General features: G+C 46.2%; 1 protein-coding gene across 2 annotated transcripts in view; it reads left to right on the top strand.

Annotated features, from left to right (window-relative positions):
• LOC122922156 overlaps positions 1–20,998 on the top strand; it is a 92,196-nt gene that overhangs the window by 48,037 nt on the left and 23,161 nt on the right. For both annotated transcript variants that reach the window (XR_006387097.1, XM_044272660.1), the window contains 3 exons: positions 3,438–3,814; positions 8,156–8,687; positions 18,456–18,552. Coding sequence is in view for 1 of the 2 variants with exons in the window: in XM_044272660.1 (XP_044128595.1) it covers positions 3,562–3,814; positions 8,156–8,687; positions 18,456–18,552 (882 nt within the window). In the remaining variant the exon portion in view is untranslated. Of the gene's footprint in view, positions 1–3,437; positions 3,815–8,155; positions 8,688–18,455; positions 18,553–20,998 lie in introns of those variants that run through there.

Below are 20,998 nucleotides of genomic sequence, written 5' to 3'. Positions count from 1 at the left end.
ACTAAATTTACTGTAAAAATAGAAAAAAATATGTGCCATTATCTGGCTTTAATAAAAAAAAATCTAGGTGACACATTCAACCTGTTTTAATACAGTTTTAGAAATGTGTTGTTGCCCGTGGCAACCTACTTAGTTCAGTTATAATTGCAACAATCTAATATGTTACCGTGGTAACACTTTCCTCTGTCTCAAACCTAATTGTGACTTGACCGTGACTACTGTGGTTTTATCTTAAGAAATCGTTGTTGAAAGTCGAGTTGCAAAATGTTGTAAATCCTGAGAGACCGCGCTTCTCTTCTCGGAGCTTCTCTAAAATGTTGGTTGGGATTGTCCGAATAAACTGAAAAGGTATTTTTTTTTGTGACAACATGAATATAAGGTCCACTTATGTACAGCATTTTCAGACTATGGCTAGGGTGTGCCTTGGGAATGTGCCATGGCGTAATTGACATATAATACAATTCGCCGCATGCAACTTTCACCCTCTATAAGTGTTGGTTATGTAAGATTGTGGGGGGTGGGATCCTGTTTCATCCTGATCGCAGTCTTAAAGGGGTGGTGCCAGCATTGAATGTTAATTTTAATGTAATTCTGCATGAAAAACTAATTACTTTTGTAATTTACTTTCTGTTACAAAAATGTTCCACTTGTGAGATATTCTCTTTACTTAATTATAATGGCACCCCCTGGTGTTTAATCTGTATACTGATGGGCACGTCCACCTACTAAGACGGTCGTACATGTTCAGTTTATCCTTTAACTGCCACCAACGAGATCTACTGTTTGTAACCGTGACAATAAGGCCTCATGCACACGAACGTATTTTTCTTCTGTTTCCGTTCCGTTTCTTTTTTTGCAGATAGGATGCAGACCCATTCATTGCAATGGGTCCGCAAAAAATGCAGACAGCACACCGGGTGCTATCCGCATCTGTATATCCGTTCAGTAGCCCCGCAAAAAAAATATAACATGTCCTACTCTTGTCCGTTTTAGGTATTGTTACAATGGCTCCGCCCAAAAAAAAAAAAACGGGTGGCATCCTTTTTTTTGCGGATCCGCAATTTGCGGATTGCAAAACACATACAGTCATGTGCATGTAGCCTTAAAGTGAGAAAGCTGCAGTGGAAAGGACACTCCCCTCTAAAAAAGTGCACGCTCCCTGGAAAAGGACCCCCATCTTCAACTGCCAACCTGAAGAAACTTTAGTAGAGAAATTAAAGCGATTAATGGGGAGGTCTCTGGATCCATGAGAGGTACAGGGCAGGTTCTAGCTTTTTAGAGATTATGTACTATATGATGTCTGACTCTTTTTTTTTTTACATCAGTTATAGGATAACCCCTTTCATGTCTGCTGTGCTTTAGATTTTCTATCATATATAGACTCAGTCTAGAAATTCCTCACGGATAGATAGATGGACGGATGGATAGACAGATATGAAATACTTATATAAAATAGTAATACTAAATGCTAATAACAAATATCTGCACTCTGGCTGTAGAATTTATTTTAGTCAAATTTCACATAGCAGACAGCCTGGGCTAATGTCTGCAATCGGCGATAATGCAGATTTCAGACATTTAACCCCTTGGATGCTGTTGTTAAATGTGACATCTGAGCGCTAGAACTGATCCTCCGATTGCAGTTCATTCCTTACGGCAGCCTAAAGGATCCAAGGTTGCCGCAGCTATCTTCCTATGGAGACCCTGGCTGTGGCAGAGCTTCATAGGAACATCAAGAATTTCTCATAGACTTCAATGCTAATGCATTGGAGTCTATGAGGGAAGCAATCTGATGATCTAGGGCCGTGGTGGCGAACCATTTATAGGCAGAGTGCCCAAACGGCAACCCAAAACCCACTTATTTATCGCAAAGCGCCAACACGGCAATTTAACCTGAATACCAATATAGTATATCTTCCATGTATTTTATCACTTAGCTATGATAACCTGCCTACATTCAGTGCCCTGCCTGTGCCGTTCATAGTGTGCCCTGAGCTGATGAATGGCAGGAAAAGTCTAAGGCCTCTTTCACATGGGCGTCGCGTGTGAGGGCCGGATAGCATGCGGGTGCGTTGCGGGAAAATGCGCGAATTTTCCATGTGAGTGCAAAGCGTTTCGATGCGTTTTGCACGCGCGTGAGAAAAATCGGCATGTTTGGTACTCAGACCCGAACCTTGACTTCTTTACAGAAGTTCGGGTTTGGGATCGGTGTTGTGTAAATTTTATAGATAGATAGATATGAGAGAGAGAGATAGATAGATAGATCAATGGATAGATAGATAGATCAATGGATAGATAGATAGATAGATAGATAGATAGATAGATAGAAGAGAGATAGATAGATATGAGAGATGGATAGATAGATCAATAGATAGATAGATAGAGAGATAGATAGATCAATAGATAGATAGAAGAGCGATAGATAGATAGAAGAGAGAGATAGATAGATAGATCAATAGATAGATAGATATGAGAGAGAGAGATAGATAGATCAATAGATAGATAGATAGAAGAGAGAGAGATAGATAGATAGAAGAGAGATAGATAGAAGAGAGATAGATAGATATGAGAGATAGATAGATAGAAGAGAGACAGATAGATAGAAGAGAGAGAGAGAGAGAGATAGATCAATAGATAGATAGAGATATAGATATGAGAGAGAGAGAGAGATAGATAGATCAATAGATAGAAGAGAGAGATAGATAGATCGATAGATAGATATGAGAGAGAGAGATAGATAGATAGATCAATAGATAGATAGAGATATAGATAGATATGACAGAGAGATAGATAGATAGATAGATAGATAGATAGATACCCCTTGGTGCTTTTAATCAGAGTGAAAATGGAGCTGGACCCGCCGTGTTACAGTAGGTCCCACCTGATAAGAAGCTACCTTGTCGTCCGGTAGGTGGGCCCAACATATTTTGGATCAATAATATGCGCTAAGAGCTTCTTCACTGCTTTGCAGTAAGTATTGGCGTCATGTATTTGACCCTGTTCACACATTCACCTGTATACTCAGTCTTAGTGCACTTAGTGGTGTGCTGCTACTTTATTTGTTTGCTGTATTATTGCCGGGTAGCTTGCACCTGCGATTTGTCTCAGGAGGTGCTGTTCCGTTTTTTGCTTATAGATAGATACGAGAGAGAGACATAGATAAAGCAGAAACATTTGATAAAGGCTCCATAGAGAGAGCTGAAACTTTGCTATCACATGGGTTAATAAATCACCCGGTTTTTCATGATCTGGAGTGCTGCCTTCCTTTTTACCTAGGATAGATAGATATGATAGACACCGGTAGCTAAACACAGACAGATATGAGAGAAAAGAAATATCTATCTGTAGAAATCTAATGGTAGTGATATAAGGTAGGTGTTAGACCGGGCAGTCTCTCTAGACTTAGATCTTCTGTTTTGCGGTTTTCTGTTTCCTAGGCGTGGTTTTCCCCTTTTGGATCAGGGAGCAGGTTACAGAAGTGAGTAGAGGTGGAGCAGACGCTGCGGGGCAGCCAGTGTCACATGCAGGCAGACACAGCTTCTGGACGCTCGGGCTGCACACATGCCACATCCAACTGTGCAGATGAGCAAGAAGAGAAACCCAATCAAGACAGTCCTGAGCAAACTGAAGAACATCGATGTCTCCCCCCCGGAGGCTGGCCCCCTCCTGCCTAATAAAGGCCAGCCCAAAGACAAGCCGTGCCTGAGAAAATTAAAGGAAAGTTTAAAATTTGAAGTTCCTCTCACCAGTTATGTGAAACTGAAAAACAAAGTGAATCTGGTTTGTGACCCTCGGGAGAACTGTAAGTCTGGAGGTAAGTCGTCTCTGTTGTAACCTGTCATATTCCTAGAATCCCAGGGAGATTTATAAATGCGGCAGAATTCTGTGTCCTTTCATAGATGAATGAAAAGTTCTACAACTTTATATTAGATCCAATGTTTCAGTGTCTATCCGTGTTCAAGAACTCTTCTTGCTGTCAGTGAATGAGGAACCCGTTTAGATTCAGAGTGTCCAAACCCTTACAGACCCAGTTATGAGTCTGTTCAGTCTAGACTAGGGGTCAGCAACCTTCGGCACTTCAGCCGTTGTGAAACTACAACTCCCAGCATCCATACTTGCTCTTCTCCTCTCAGAACTCCCATAGAAATGAATGCAGCATGCTGGGAATTATAGTTTCACAACAGCTGAAGTGCCGAAGGTTGCCGACCCTTGGTCTACTCTAGACAATGCTCCATGAGCTAAACAGCCTGGATTGCGGACTGATACACGGTAACAAACGAGCAGAGAGATTTCTCCTGTAGCCGCTGATGTGTTTAGCTCACAGAGCATTGTCTAGACTGGGCACAGTTATATCCACTGCTGAGAGCAGGAGTGTTTTCATTCAATGACAGCAAGCTGAGATCTTTAATATGGTAAGGAACTGAAACATAATGGGAGTCATTTACAAATGCAGGTCATTGTTTCCTCCCTTCGCCTCGTCATAAATTAGGCACACCTCCGGCAGTCCACGGACTCCAGACTCTGACTGGTGTAGTTTTCACCCCGCTTTTACACCAAAATGGGGGTCTTGCAACTTTGAAATGCCTAAAACTGCCGGGGTGAATTTTTCTGGAGGTGGAACCCTGTTTCAACATTTGCTGTGGGGCCCGGTCATTTTTAGTTACGCCACTGTCCAGGGCTATATATCGGCACATGCGCAGTATTAGATTAGCTCTATGGCAGGGATGGCCAACCTGCGGCTCTCCAGCTGTTGCAAAACTCCAACTCCCTGCATGCCCACACTGCCTACAGCTTTCAGCCTACAGCAGGGCATGATGGGAGTTGTAGTTTTAAAACAGCTGGAAAGCCGCAGGTTGGCCATCCCTGCTCTATGGCATACTGCACATGCACCAATATATCTGCATGAACGAGGAGACTAGGTAAGTTTCTACTGCGCATGCCCAGGTTCTTGCCGCTGCAGAAGGGAGAATCTTTATCAGGCAGTATTGTCCTGTTTGAGAGCATTTCCTCTCTATAGGACGCTGAAGCAAACGCTGTCAAATTCTTAGTTATAGCTTCTTTTAAGGCTAGGACTACATGACGACTCGTTGCAGAGCTGTCAGACCGCAGTCTCAGGGCCTTGCAGGTTGCAGCATGACCACGTTCACGGTCATCAGTTGCAGTGTATCCCATGGCTAGGACTGGCCCACCAGCTTCCAACACAGTTGTGGCCCCAAGAGGTCCAACTAGACGATTTGGATGCCAATTACGTGCAATTCTTATAGGTTGATTGTCAAACATCATTTCCTACTGTGACCCAAAACTGACAGTGCCCCCTGGACCCCTGCATCATGCAAGTAAATAAATGACCGCATATTTATCAAAGTGATCAAACATGGCGGCATGTCTCTTTTTGTAAGTGTTTCTCGATGTCTCCACTGCATAGCCTGGGAGGGAGAAAGCTTCGCTCATAATGAACGCCATTGTTTTTCTTACTTGTGGTTGATATTACAGTCCTGATGCAACAATACCGTTCTCAGTTTTCTTCCTGACTCAGAATTGCATCAGGTTTTGCACGCTCTACGCCATTAATTAACTGTATTAAAACCGAAAGCAGGACAGGCTCTGTAAAAAATCTATAGGTACCGTATGTGGGTACCTACTTGTTGAGAAAGGCCTCCTGCACGTGACAGTAAGCATTTTGCGGTAAACCACGGAATCTGCAAAATATGGAGTTTTCTGGTATAGGACAATTAGGACATGTTCTGTCCTTTGTGGAACGGACATACAGATGCGGAAAGCACACAGGTGACTTCTATGTTCATTCTGCAAAATGCGGGCCAGGGACCCACTAAAGTCAAAAGGTCTGCAAAAAAACGAAAAAAACGGACGGCACACAGGCCGCTTCCGTATTTTACAGATCCACAGTTTGCAGACCGCAAAATGCTTATGGTCATGTTCATGAGCAATGTGCAGTCATAGCACTATAGAAATAACGGTACTTTATAGCACTTAAATAATAGTGCCATACAGGTTTGTTTCACACCGGTATTGAGATCCGGCAGACAATCTCAATACCGGAATTAGAGTCCATTCACATGTCCGTAACGTGTCTTGCGGATCCACGGATCCGCAAAACACGGACAACGGCAATGTGCGTTCCGCATTTTGCGGACAGCACATCGCCGGCACTAATAGGATATGCCTGTTCGCGTCCGCAATTGAGGACAAGAATAGGACATGTTCTATTTTTTTCGGGAACGGAAATGCAGGTCCGCAATTCCGTTCCGCAAAATGCAGAACGAAATTGCGGACATTTGAATGTCGTTTTGATTTTGCACATCAGGATGCATCCGTTCTGTTAGGATGCGATTGTGTGAAATCAAAACTGAAAAAAACGGATCCATCATTAAATACATTAAAAGTCAATGGGTGACAGATCCTTATTTTAGGCTCCAAAAAAAAACTGATCCGTCACCATTGACTTACATTGTTTTTAGTGACGGATCCGTTTTTTTGACCGGACAGAAAAAACACAGGTTGCAGCGGCGGTTTTGTGTCCGATCACAAAACGGAGTGCTAACGGAATGGAAGACATCCTGATGCGTCCTGACCGGATCTCTTTTCATTTAGAATGCATGAGGACTAAACAGAAAAGTGTGAAACAGGCCTTAAAGGGTTTGAATGGGAAAAACTAACTTAGGCTTCCTGCACACGACTGTAGGTGTCCCGTGGCCGTATTGCGGACCGCATTAGCGAATCCACATCACGGTTGCGAACCCATTCATTTCAATGGCAAATCTGGAGATGCTGAATGGTGCGGAACGGGAGCATGGAACGGAACCCTATGGAAGCACTACGGAGTGCTTCTGTGGGGTTTCGTCCCGTACTTCCATTCCGCAAAAAAGATAGAACATGTCCTATCTTTTTGTGGAACGGCCGGATAGCGGAACTATTAAAGTGTATGGGTCCGCGATCCACTGCGGCTGCCCCACGGTCGGTGTTCGTGCATTGCGGCCCTCATTTTGCGGGCTGCAGCACGGCCACGGGGCGCACACGTTCGTGTGTAGGAGGCCTTAGAGTCATGATGCACTTTGTACACAGCTTCCACATTCTATTCTATTTTATTTACTGCATAGCAAGACCCAAACTCCGTCCCCATCCACTGCGCCAAACAGCGCTTGCGCCATAGTCAAATCCATCGCTCGACTCTTCTCTCTACCCGTGCAGGGAGAAACTCTGAGCGAGTCACTGCCTAACTGATTTGATTGGGTCAGTGGGTGGTGAAGGCCCCCAGTCCTGACGCATGCGCAGGCTAATACGGCCCTATAGACCCTTTGTTATGAGCACATGCAGGGTGTTTTTACCTTAGCCTTAGATCCCACCTTTTTGACTCACACCCATCTCCAGAACCAATTGGGATTAGTCCAGGGGCGGACTGGAAACTTAAAGTGGCCCCATTGGGTCAACAATACCATAGTGCAGAGATGCTCAACCTGTGGCCCTCCCGATGTTGTACAACTACAACTCCTACCCTACTGTAGGCTGATAGCTGCAAGCTGTTCGGGCATGGTGGGAATTGTAGTTTTGCAACAGCTGGATGGCCGCAGGTTGAGCATGCCTGCCATAGTGCAAAATACCGCCCCAGTAGAACCAAATAACACAGTGTGGTACAATATACTGCCCCAAAAGCTGGCCCTCTGTGATTGCCATCAATAGCTACCATCTTCTGTCCTTCTCCTCCAGTTGTCTTTGATTAAGATATGGAGCAGGGGGCTTAGGAGGTGAGATGTGGGCCACAGCACTTGAATTTAGGAGGGCATGTGCGGTCACTGGCCGGGTACATGAGTACCTGATTCTCACAGTGTTAATTACTGTTGAGAGCTCATTATGTACCCAGTCAGCGCCAGGGGGGAGGACTTGGGTGGCCCCCTGGGGCATCAGCCCACCGGGAAATTTCCCTGTAGGGTCTATGGCCTTTCCACCCCTGGATTAGTCCCGCAGGGCTCTGAGACAGAGATTTTGTTCACCTATTTTATGTATTATTATTTCTGCTTTCACTGCTTCATTTTTGCACAGTGACACTTTATATCTTTTTATGGATTTTCTGTTGTGTGAGGTCACATTTCCTATGTCTGTTGGGTATATTTTTATGTATGTTGGGTATATTTTCCAGAAGATCAGTTCAAAAGTCTGATGAGCAAAAACGAATACTACGAAGCTTGTTTACTCATCCATGATGTAGAGCAAAGTGGAAAATTGGATGGCAGCAAATTGTATGAGATCATAGCCCAGAGGATGTGGACATCCTTGAGCCTGGCCCTCGATGGAGATCCCAATCAGACTGAGGGTCTTCGCACCATCTCTCAATGTATACAATGGGCAAAGGAGCAGAAATGCATAAAGGGTCCCGACTGGAGCCCACAGGAGTGGGACAAAGAAGTAGAGAGTCTTTTTGACAGTGATATTAGGAAGCACAGTCCAAAAGCTGAACTCGACAAAGGCCTGGACCGCTACCTGGAGGAACTTGAGAAGAACATTTCAGAGGTTATCAGGAGACTTGAGCAATTCCCAGAGGTCCTGACTGCTGCTTACCTGAAGCGCCTCCATGCCGAGTTACTTAATCAACTCACATCTTTGCTTGATAAGAAACTGAAGTATGACGATCATGTGCTGCTGTTTAGATGGACTCATAAGGAACACAGAAGGTAGGATATGTGGTGGTAATACATATAGCTTATTATAATGATAAGCCGTATTAAATGGGTTGTCCAAGATCAGGAAAAAATAAATAAAAATGTATTCCAAAAACAGTGTGCATAGTTTTTACGTGGGATTGCAGGTCAGCCCCATTCTCTTTACAGGGGCTATCCCTGAAATAAAAAATGATATATTATATATATAAATATATCTGGAGTAATGCCCACCGGCTGATCGGAGGGAGACCTGGGTGTCGGACCCTCACGATCAGATACTGAGAATAGATGATCAGTTAAAGAATCCCCGAAAACCCACTTTAACTATGTCAGTGCAAAAAGTGCTGCTCTCCAGTGTAATTTTCACCCTTTTTAGCTTCTTTACTCACCTGTCTGCAGCTCTGGTCTCTTCCCTTTCAGTAGGTGGGCAGCAGCTCATCTCATGTGACCATTAATCAGCTGCATCCACCGGGAGGGCATTGCAGTCAACTCTTGTTAACCCCTTCCTCACCTGCACAGAACCAGCGTTTTGACTAATAAATAATACTATGGTATAGGATGCCCCCTATTTCCTTTTCCACTGTCCAGTGAGAGATAGAGCTATGTACCTTAGATTAGAAGTGGGGATGAATGAATGAAAGGTTTCTGGGCCACTTCACTACAAGATGACTAAACCAAAATGGACAGGACTTATGGCGTATTCGCAGATCTGTGTCAGTTGGAGTATTTTGCATCTGCTAAGGTCCAAGTTCAGGAAATGTCTAAATTTTTTTAAAAACTTTAATTTTTTTTTCTATGCAATGGATCAGTGAAAAATGGACACAACACAGATGTTTTCTGCAGACCTATAGACTTGGCGTCTTTGAACTGCAAAATGGACCAAAGTAGTCTCTGTTTTTTTTTTTTCTGTTGACTGTAGCAAACATTTGAATAATCACATGAAAGTAAATGGATCTGTGGGTCCATGGTTGACCGATGTGTGAATAAACTGTAAGAGAGCGGGGAGGCTATTGAGCATGAGCGGTCCACCACTGAATGAAGAAGAAGGTGGACCATAATTTTGACCACAGGAGCAACAGTAGGGGGCGCTACTAGAGAGGAAAATGTACTGTACATAAAGAAACTGATATTTTTACTGCATTTATAATACTTTATTTGAAATGCCCTTTTCATTGCATAGTAATACTTTTCATAGGATAATCCATTTAATGGAGCTGAGATGGTTAGTTGTTTGAAGAATTGTGGTCTGTAAACCCCTCTTAAAAAGGTTTTTCACTTGGGAGGATAGTTGGTATAAGGTTCCCTTGACAATAGTGATCAGAAAGGGTCTCATTGCTGAGAAATCCAGCAATCAGCTACAATTCGTGGGAAAAGGCTGTCAGTTACTAATAGGCCACCGATTGGACTCCTAAGGGATTTAAATTAAAAAGTTGCATGTTTTACTGAAGCATTTCTCACAAGACTGTATATCGATGTGCTCAGCTCCTCCTGTTCTAATCAGGTAAGACTTCATGTTCAGCGTGACAGGTTCCCTTTAAAGGGGTTGTCCAGGCTTTTAGTATTGATGACCGATCCTCAGGATAGGTCATCAATATCAGATCAGCGGGCGTCGGACACCTGGCACCCCCACCGATCAGCGGTATGAGGAGACGTTGCGCGCAGTGTGTGCCGTCTCCTTTCTCTCTTCCTGCCCATGCTGCTGTATGTGTAGAAGAGAGAAGGGAGACGGCACACACTGCGTGCAACGTCTCCTCATACAGCTGAGGATAGGTCATCAATATCAGATCAGCGGGCGTCAAACACCTGGCACCCCCACCGATCAGCGGTATGAGGAGACGTTGCGCGCAGTGTGTGCCGTCTCCTTTATCTCTTCCTGCCCCTGCTGCTGTATGCCTAGAAGAGAGCAGGTAGACGGCACACACGGCGCGCAATGTCTCCTCATACAGCTGAGGATAGGTCATCAATATCAGATCAGCGGGCGTCCGACACCTGGCACCCTCACCGATCAGCGGTATGAGGAGACGTTGCGCGCAGTGTGTGCCGTCTCTTTTCTCTCTTCCCGCCCCTGCTGCTGTATGTCTAGAATAGAGAATGGAGACAGCACACACTGCGCGCAATGTCTCCTCATACCGCTGATCGGTGAGGGTGCCAGGTGTCGGACGATATTGAGGATAGGTCATCAATATCAGATCAGCGGGTGTCCGACACCTGGCACCCCCACCGATCAGCTGTATGAGGAGACGTTGCGCGCAGTGTGTGCAGTCTCCTTTCTCTCTTCCTGCCCCTGCTGCTGTATGTCCAGAATAGAGAAGGGAGACGGCACACACTGCGCGCAACGTCTCCTCATACAGCTGAGGATAGGTCATCATTATCAGATCAGCGGGCGTCCGACACCTGGCACCCCCACCGATCAGCTGTTGGAGGAGACGTTGCGCGCAGTGTGTGCCGTCTCCTTTCTCTCTTCCTGCCCCTGCTGCTGTATGCCTAGAAGAGAGCAGGTAGACGGCACACACGGCGCGCAATGTCTCCTCATACAGCTGAGGATAGGTCATCAATATCAGATCAGCGGGCGTCCGACACCTGGCACCCTCGGCGATCAGCGGTATGAGGAGACGTTGCACGCAGTGTGTGCCGTCTCTTTTCTCTCTTCCTGCCCCTGCTGCTGTATGTCTAGAATAGAAAATGGAGACAGCACACACTGCGCGCAATGTCTCCTCATACAGCTGAGGATAGGTCATCAATATCAGATCAGCGGGTGTCCGACACCTGGCACCCCCACCGATCAGCTGTATGAGGAGACGTTGCGCGCAGTGTGTGCAGTCTCCTTTCTCTCTTCCTGCCCCTGCTGCTGTATGTCCAGAATAGAGAAGGGAGACGGCACACACTGCGCGCAACGTCTCCTCATACAGCTGAGGATAGGTCATCAATAGTAAAAGCCCAGAGAACCTCTTTAACTAGGTGTTCCAGCCATTATGATTTATATATCACCTTTCCACTCTTGTGCTGTTTCCATATCATGGCATCCAGGTCCCCATTTACCATTTATTGTGGCAGTGCAGGGTCTGCTTTTTTTTCCTTCTGGAAACCAATGGGCTGAATAAAAATGCGAAATATCCTGTACAAGACAATGTAGGCTTTTAAAACTGCAATGTGCCTCAAAAACTGCGGAATTAATTAGCACAATTTGGTTTTAAACAAATCCAGTTCACAAAAATGGAAAACTAGATCAAATAATGGCACCCAGGAAGACACAGCAAATACAGTCTAACCTCCTCCTGCTACGTCTTATCGCAGTCGTGCATCATCCAGTCTACACAGCTGAGGGCTGTGCAGTTTAGGCCTCATGCACACGACCGTGGTGTGTTTTGCGGTCCGCAAACCGCGGATCCGCAAAACACGGATGGCGTCCGTGTGCGTTCTGCAATTTGCGGAACGGCACGGACAGCCTCTGCAAAGCGCGGACAAGAATAGGTTGTGTTATATTTTTTTTTGCAGACCGCGGAACGGAGCAACGGATGCGGACAGCACATGGAGTGCTGTCCGCATCTTTTGCGGCCTCGTTGAAGTGAATGGGTCGGCATCTGAGCCGCCAAAACTGCAGCTCGGATGCGGACCAAAACAATGGCCGTGTGCATGAGGCCTTACAGTTACATATTTAAAGGGATTCTTCCAATTTGGAAGAGGGTAACATCTGATCAGTGGGGGTCTGACCATAGGGACCCTGACAGATCACAAGTCCCCCGAGTGAATGGAGGGGCAGGTTGTGCTTGACCTCTGCTGCTCCATTCATTCTCTGTGAGACTTCCGGAGATAGCCAAGTACAGCACTCTGTTCATATGGAGGAAAGGGACCACCATTCTCCTGATTGCTGGGGATCCCAGTGGTCAGACCCCTCCCCCCACTGATCAGGTAGTTATCCCCTATCCTGTATAATTTTGGAACTTGGCATAAGCCCCTTTAATGCCTGATCTCAAACACGTTCCCATATAAAGAATTCTGCAAACTGAAAATGAAAGTTTCTTGTGGCTGTGAGTTTCCCATCGTCGTCTCTGGCGGGGCTGGGAATTTCCCGTTTGAAAAATATTTTTGGAAAAACTTATGCCAAACTTTGAAAACACAGAATTTCTTTCCGAAGAGCAGGCGGCCAGAGGATGATCTCAGCTATACAACATGTATCATGTAAGATTTTCCCCTATACTGTGTCATTTTAGGTCCAGCATTCTGTGCTGATTAAATCCTCAATATATCTTCTCCACAATAAGACCCCTATTTTTTTTGACACACAGCTCAAAATGCCTGTTATAGACTTACAGTTTAAATCAGCACCCCCCATATATAGAGTACTGCTGAAGATATAGACTCCCCTGACACACTAAGGGGGTCATTTAAAAGTTTTTTTGCGCTGCAATCTGCGACTTTTCCCCGCTCACGCCAGGTCTTAAAAAGGGGCATGGCGGGGAAGGGTCAGGCCGGCATGCCCGTCTCATTCATCATTTTCTATGCCTGTTTTAGGCATAGAAAATGGTCTAAATTTGAGCCAGCAAGGATGTTGGCTTACATTTAGACCAGTGGTGGTTATGCCGAAGTTATGTACGGGCCGGTGCCTCTACATAACTTCAGCGGATCTACCGCCAGGTAAAGGGCTTATTAAGACCTGCGTCGAAAATGCTGGTCCTAATAAATGACCTCCTAAAAGTCTATACTTTGTGTGTGCGCAGGATATCCAGTGCATCTTATGAGGTGCAGCTTCACACTGCTCTTTCCTTTCTCCTGCTTGTAAGAACTGACAGAGAAATCTATCACAAGCAGGAGGCAGGGAAGACAGGCTGAAGCTGCATCACATAATATGCTCTGAGACTCTGCAGTGTGAGACAGCAGTTCTGCATCTATCATTAGAAGACCTTAGATTGGACAAGCACAATATGATCACATTCCGCCCCAGTGTTTTAATACCTCATTCCCTGTGTCTCCAGTAAGCCAGAAGCATAATGGCAAATGTAGGCTGCATTAGCAGATCCATATCAGAGGGGAAGAATGAACAAAGATGGCAGACAACCCTTAAAAAGCGTATCACCTAAAATAGGCATACATTATATTATTTTTTAATAGGCTATGCTGCTATATATATATATATATATATATACACACTGAACAAAAATATAAACACAACACTTTCGGTTTTGCTCCCATTTTGTACGAGCTGAACTCAAAGATCTGAAACATTTTCTACAAACACAAAAGACCCATTACTCTCAAATATTGTTCACAAATCTGTCTAAATCTGTGTCAGTGAGCACTTCTCCTTTGCCGAGATAATCCATCCCACCTCACAGGTGCGGCATATCCAGGTGCTGATTAGACAGCATGAATATTGCACAGGTGTGCCTTACACTGCCCACAATAAAAGGCCACTCTGAAATGTGCACTTTGATCACACAGCCCAATGCCACAGATGTCGCAACGTTTGAGGGAGCGTGCATTTGGCATGCTGACTGCAGGAATGTCTACCAGAGCTGTTGCCCGTGCGATGAATGTTCATTTCTCTACCATAAGCCGTCTCCAAAGGCGTTTCAGAGAATTTGGCAGTACATCCAACCGGCCTCACAACCGCAGACAACGTGTAACCACACCATCCCAGGACCTCCACATCCAGCATGTTCACCTCCATGATCGTCTGAGACCAGCCACCCGGACAGCTGCAGCAACAATCGGTTTGCATAACCAAAGAATTTCTGCACAAACTATCAGAAACCGTCTCAGGGAAGCTCATCTGCTCGTCGTCCTCATCGGGGTCTGGACCTGACTGCAGTTCGTCGTCGTAACCGACTTGAGTGGGCAAATGCTCCCATTCGATGGCGTCTGGCACGTTGGAGAGGCGTTCTGTTCACGGATGAGTCCCGGTTTTCACTGTTCAGGGCAGATGGCAGACAGCGTGTGTGGTGTCGTGTGGGTGAGAGGTTTGCTGACGTCAACATTGTGGATCGAGTGGCCCATGGTGGCGGTGGGGTTATGGTATGGGCAGGCGTATGTTATGGACGACGAACACAGGTGCATTCTATTGATGGCATTTTGAATGCACAGAGATACCGTGACCAGATCCTGAGGCCCATTGTTGTTCCATTCATCCACGACCATCACCTCATGTTACAGCAGGATAATGCACAGCCCCATATTGCAAGGCTCTGTCCACAATTCCTGGAAGCTGAAACCCTCACAGTTCTTGCATGGCCAGCATACTCACCGGACATGTCACCTACTGAGCATGTTTGGGATGCTCTGGATCGGAGTATATGACAGCGCGTTCCAGTTCCTGCCAATATTCTGCAACTTCGCACAGAAGAGGAGTGGGCCAACATTTCACAGGCCAGAATCAGCAACCTGATCAACTCTATGCGACGGAGATGTGTTGCACTGCGTGAGGCAAATGGCCACACCAGATACTGACTGGTTTTTCATGCTGTCTAATCAGCACCTGGATATGCCACACTTGTGAGGTGGGATGGATGGTCTCGGCAAAGGAGAAGTGCTCACTAACACAGATTTAGACAGATTTGTGAACAATATTTGAAAGTAATGGGTCTATTGTGTTTGTAGAAAATGTTTCAGATCTTTAAGTTCAGATCATGCAAAATGGGAGCAAAACCGAAAGTGTTGCGTTTATATTTTTGTTCAGTGTGTGTGTGTATAGATATAGATATATATATATATATGTATGTATATATATATATATATATATATATATATATACAGTACAGACCAAAAGTTTGGACACACCTTCTTATTCAAAGAGTTTTCTTTATTTTCATGACTATGAAAATTGTAGATTCACACTGAAGGCATCAAAACTATGAATTAACACATGGAATTATATACATAACAAACAAGTGTGAAACAACTGAAAATATGTCATATTCTAGGTTCTTCAAAGTAGCCACCTTTTGCTTTGATTACTGCTTTGCACACTCTTGGCATTCTCTTGATGAGTTTCAAGAGGTAGTCTGAGAATGAGAAGGTGTGTCCAAAATTTTGGTCTGTACTGTATATATATATATATATATATATATATAGGCTGGAGTGCTTCTTTCTTTTAAAAAAACCTCTTGCTTCCTGTGGCTACCAGTGGCGGATTACAATAGGGACGTTCGGGTCGGCAGCCCCGGGCCCAGCACCGCTGGGGGGCCCAACGCTGACCCGAACGCCCACATACTGCGGCGGGGCACGGGAGCGCATAGCTCCCTGTCCCGTCGCCGATCACCGGCATTCAGCGCATAGGCCTCAGGCCTTGTAGGCCTGAGGCCTATGCGGTAGTGAAATCCCGGCGCAGGCGTGCGTGATGACGTCATCGCGCGCCTGTGCCGGGACGCAGCACAGTGACGCGCCTGACTCATCCCGCCCGCCTTCCTTCCTCTGCGAGCAAGCGCCTGGCCCTGGACATAGGTGAGTATTTATTTTTTCATTTTTTGTTCATTTTTTATTTTTTTATTTAATTTGCCTACTTGGGGGGGACACAGGAGGACCTATTAGGGAAGTCGATTACATGGGGGGGAATGTGGGGGCTGTATGGGGCCAAATTATTATGGGAGGGAATACTATGTGGGGGCAAATTACTAGATGGGGCAGTGTGGGGGCAAATTATTATGAGGGAATACTATGTGGGGGCAAATTACTATGTGGGGGCAAATTACTATGTGGGGGCAAATTATGAGAGGGACTACTATGTGGGGGCAAATTACTAGATGGGGCAGTGTGGGGGAAACTATTGTGTGGGGGCAAATTGCTGTGTGGGGGCAAATTATTATGGGAGGGACTACTATGTGGGGGCAAATTTCTATCTGGGGGCAGTGTGGGGGAACTATTGTGTGGGGGTAATTGCTATGTGGGGGCAAATTACTATGTGGGGGAAACTATTGTGTGGGGGCAGTGTGGGGGAAATTGCCATGTGGGGACAGTGTGGGGTAATTTCTATGTGGGGACAGTGTGGGGTAATTTCTATGTGGGGACAGTGTGGGGTAATTTCTATGTGGGGACAGTGTGGGGTAATTTCTATGTGGGGGCAAATTACTAGGTGGGGGCAGTGTGGGGAAAACTATTGTGGGGGGGCAAATTATTATGAGAGGGAATACTATGTGGGGACAAATTACTATGTGGGGGCAAATTATTATGAGAGGGACTACTATGTGGGGGCAAATTACTAGATGGGGCAGTGTGGGGCAAATTACTAGATGGGGCAGTGTGGGGGCAAATTACTAGATGGGGCAGTGTGGGGGCAAATTACTAGATGGGGCAGTGTGGGGGCAAATTGCTATGTGGGGGCAGTGTGGGGAAATTGCTATGTGGGGGAAACTATTGTGTGGGGGAAATTGCAATGTGGGGACAGTGTGGGGTAATTTCTGTGTGGGGTAATTTCTATGTGGGGACAGTGTGGGGTAATTGCTATGTGGGGGCAAAATACTTTGTGGGGGCAGTGTGGAGGAAATTACTATGTGGGGGCAGTGTGGAGGAAATTACTATGTGGGGGCAGTATGGGGCAAATTACTATGTGGGGGCAGTGTGGGGCAAATTACTATGTGGGGGCAGTGTGGGGCAAATTACTATGTGGGGGCAGTGTGGGGCAAATTACTGTGTGGGGCAAACTACTATATGGGGGCAGTGTGGGGCAAATTACTGTGTGGGGGCAAACTACTATATGGGGGCAGTTTGGGGGATATTACTGTGTGGGGGCAAATTACTATGGGGGGATTACTATGTGGGGGCAGTGTGGTGGAAATTACTATATGGGGGTGTTGCTATTGGGGAGGCACTATAGGGGCAATTCTATTATTCCTGGGGACACTATACAGGGATTATTGCCTGGAGCACAATAGAGGGTGGTATTATTACTGGGGGTCTCTAGGGGACATTTTAGCTGCTGTGGACACTATAGGAACATTTGGGGTAATTTATCAAACTGGTGTAATGCAGAACTGGCTTAGTTGCCCATAGCAGCCAATCAGATTCCACCTTTCATATTTGACAGCTCTTTTGGAAATCCAGTTCTACTTTACACCAGTTTGATAAATTACCCCAATTATATCTATCAGGGTCACTATTTTTTCAGCAGTATAGTTCCTGGGGCATTGGGGAGCACAACGGGCACAGTATTGGGGGTGGCAGGATGACACTGTGGGGACACCAGGATGAGGAGGTTGATGGAAAAATTTAGAAATCTAACGTGTCTGTGTTACAAACTGTAGAGACGAGATGCAGCTAAAAGAATTTGCCATGGTGGTCTGGGTCAAATGGAGGAGAAGAGGAAATAGAAGGTCTACATGACAGGAGATGTCACTGGATGTAACAGGTATGTGGTGCTGTATTCTCCTCCATGTCTTTTTTATTACAATTATATGTATTTTAAATTTGATGACCAAATTTTTCAGTTTAGGACCCAATTTGGGTATTTTTTTTTTTTGTCTGAAGATGTCATATGGCCTAAGAAGAGACTGTGGCGCTCATAAAGCACCGCAGCCTCTTCATACAAAAAAAAAACTAAACTAAACTAAAATGGAGGGGGGGGGGCCCAAGTTGGGTAGACAGCCCCGGGCCTATCATGCACTTAATCCGCCCCTGGGGCTTAGTTGCATACTGTTTTATTCTTGAGTTCAATGTATAAACAGTATGCAGTGAGCTCCCTCTAGTGGTGGCTGCAGGCAGACATAATTTTATCATTTAACTGTATGCTTGTACAGTGTGCTCTCTACCACTGCTGTGCTGCATTATAAAAAGTAATTATATCTGTTACAGGCTGTGCATGTGCCGGGTTGGATCAGAGGACTTTGATCATATGCTATTTGGAAACTGGTTCTTGGACAGTGGGAACAAGATAGCCTCTACTGGCCGTGTAAGTTAACCCTGCACATTTCTTACATATTTGTTTAAGGCCTCCTGCACATGACAGTTTTTTTTCACGGTCCGCAAAAACGGGGTCCGTGGGTCCGTGATCCGTGACCGTTTTTTCGTCCGTGGGTCTTCCTTGATTTTTGGAGGATCCACGGACATGAAAAAAAAGTCGTTTTGGTGTCCGCCTGGCCGTGCGGAGCCAAACAGATCCGTCCTGAATTACAATGCAAGTCAATGGGGACGGATCCGTTTGATGTTGACACAATATGGTGCCATTTCAAACGGATCCGTCCCCATTGACTTTCAATGTAAAGTCTGGAGTTCTTTTATACCATCGGATTGGAGTTTTCTCCAATCCGATGGTATATTTTAACTTGAAGCGTCCCCATCACCATGGGAACGCCTCTATGTTAGAATATACTGTCGGATATGAGCTACTTCGTGAACCTCAGATCCGACAGTATATTCTAACACAGAGGCGTTCCCATGGTGATGGGGACGCTTCAGGTTAGAATACACTACAAACTTTGTACAAGACTGCCCCCTGCTGTCTGGCAGCACCCGATCTCTTACAGGGGGATATGATAGCACAATTAACCCCTTCAGGTGCGGCACCTAAAGGGGTTAATTGTACTATCATATTCCCCTGTAAGAGATCAGGGCTGCCAGGCAGCAGGGGGCAGCCCCCCCCCTCCCCAGTTTAAATATCGTTGGTGGCACAGTGTGCGCCCACCATCGCCCCCCCTCCCTCCCTCTATTGTAATAAATCGTTGGTGGCACAGTGTGCCAACCACCATCGGCCCCCCTCCCTCCCTCTATTGTATTAAATCGTTGGTGGCACAGTGTGCCAACCACCATCGCCCCCCCCCCCCTCCCTCTATAGCAGTAACATTGGTGGCAGTGTGCGGTCTCTCATTCCCCCCCCCCCCCCCATCATTGGTGGCAGCGGAGTTCCGATCGGAGTCCCAGTTTAATCGCTGGGGCTCCGATCGGTAACCATGGCAACCAGGACGCTACTGCAGCCCTGGTTGCCATGGTTACTTAGCAATAGTACAACAGTAGAAGATTCATACTTACCTGTTTGCTGCTGCGATGTCTGTGTCCGGCCGGGAGCTCCTCCTACTGGTAAGTGAAAGGTCTGTGCGGCGCATTGCTAAAGAACTGTCACTTACCAGTAGGAGGAGCTCCCGGCCGTTCACAGACATCGCAGAAGCAAGCAGGTAAGTATGAATCTTCTACTGTTGTACTATTGCTAAGTAACCATGGCAACCAGGGCTGCAGTAGCTTCCTGGTTGCCATGGTTACCGATCGGAGCCCCAGCGATTAAACTGGGACTCCGATCGGAACTCCGCTGCCACCAATGATGGGGGGGGGGGAATGGGAGACCGCACACTGCCACCAATGTTACTGCTATAGAGGGAGGGGGGGGCGATGGTGGTTGGCACACTGTGCCACCAACGATTTAATACAATAGAGGGAGGGAGGGGGGCCGATGGTGGTTGGCACACTGTGCCACCAACGATTTAATACAATAGAGGGAGGGAGGGGGGGGGGCGATGGTGGGGGCACACTGTGCCACCAACGATTTATTACAATAGAGGGAGGGAGGGGGGGGGGCGATGGTGGGCGCACACTGTGCCACCAACGATATTCAAACTGGGGAGGGGGGGGGGTCTGCCCCCTGCTGCCTGGCAGCCCTGATCTCTTACAGGGGAATATGATAGTACAATTAACCCCTTTAGGTGCCGCACCTGAAGGGGTTAATTGTGCTATCATATCCCCCTGTAAGAGATCGGGTGCTTCCAGGCAGCAGGGGGCAGTCTTGTACAAAGTTTGCAGTGTATTCTAACTAGAAGCGTCCCCATCACCATGGGAACGCTTCTGTGTTAGAATATACTGTCGGAAATGAGTTTTCACGAAGTGAAAACTTAGATCAGAAAAAGCTTTTATGCAGACGGATCTTCGGATCCGTCTGTATGAAAGCAACCTACGGCCACGGATCACGGACACGGATGCCAATCTTGTGTGCATCCGTGTTCTTTCACGGACCCATTGACTTGAATGGGTCCGTGAACCGTTGTCCGTCAAAAAAATAGGACAGGTCATATTTTTTTGACGGACAGGATACACGGATCACGGCCTCGGCTGCAAAACGGTGCATTTTCCGATTTTTCCACGGACCCATTGAAAGTCAATGGGTCCGCGAAAAAAAACGGAAAACGGCACAACGGCCACGGGTGCACACAACGGTCGTGTGCAGGAGGCCTAAATCTCATCCACTTTGCTGTTACAGATTTTTCACGTGCAGTTCCGCAGCAGAAAATCCACAGCTTTAAAAACGAGCCTGGCCATCCCCTGATACTGCTTCCCAGTGGCTGGTGTTTTGCACACATAAGTTCTAACCTCCAGTCCTAACCTCTTCTTGTGTAATATCCTGCCGAAAAAAC

The sequence above is a fragment of the Bufo gargarizans genome, chromosome 11 (genome assembly GCF_014858855.1).
Source record: "Bufo gargarizans isolate SCDJY-AF-19 chromosome 11, ASM1485885v1, whole genome shotgun sequence".
NCBI lineage: Eukaryota > Metazoa > Chordata > Amphibia > Anura > Bufonidae > Bufo > Bufo gargarizans.
The sequence above is the reverse complement of the archived record's forward strand: the minus strand, read 5'-3'. Positions and strand labels throughout refer to the sequence as shown.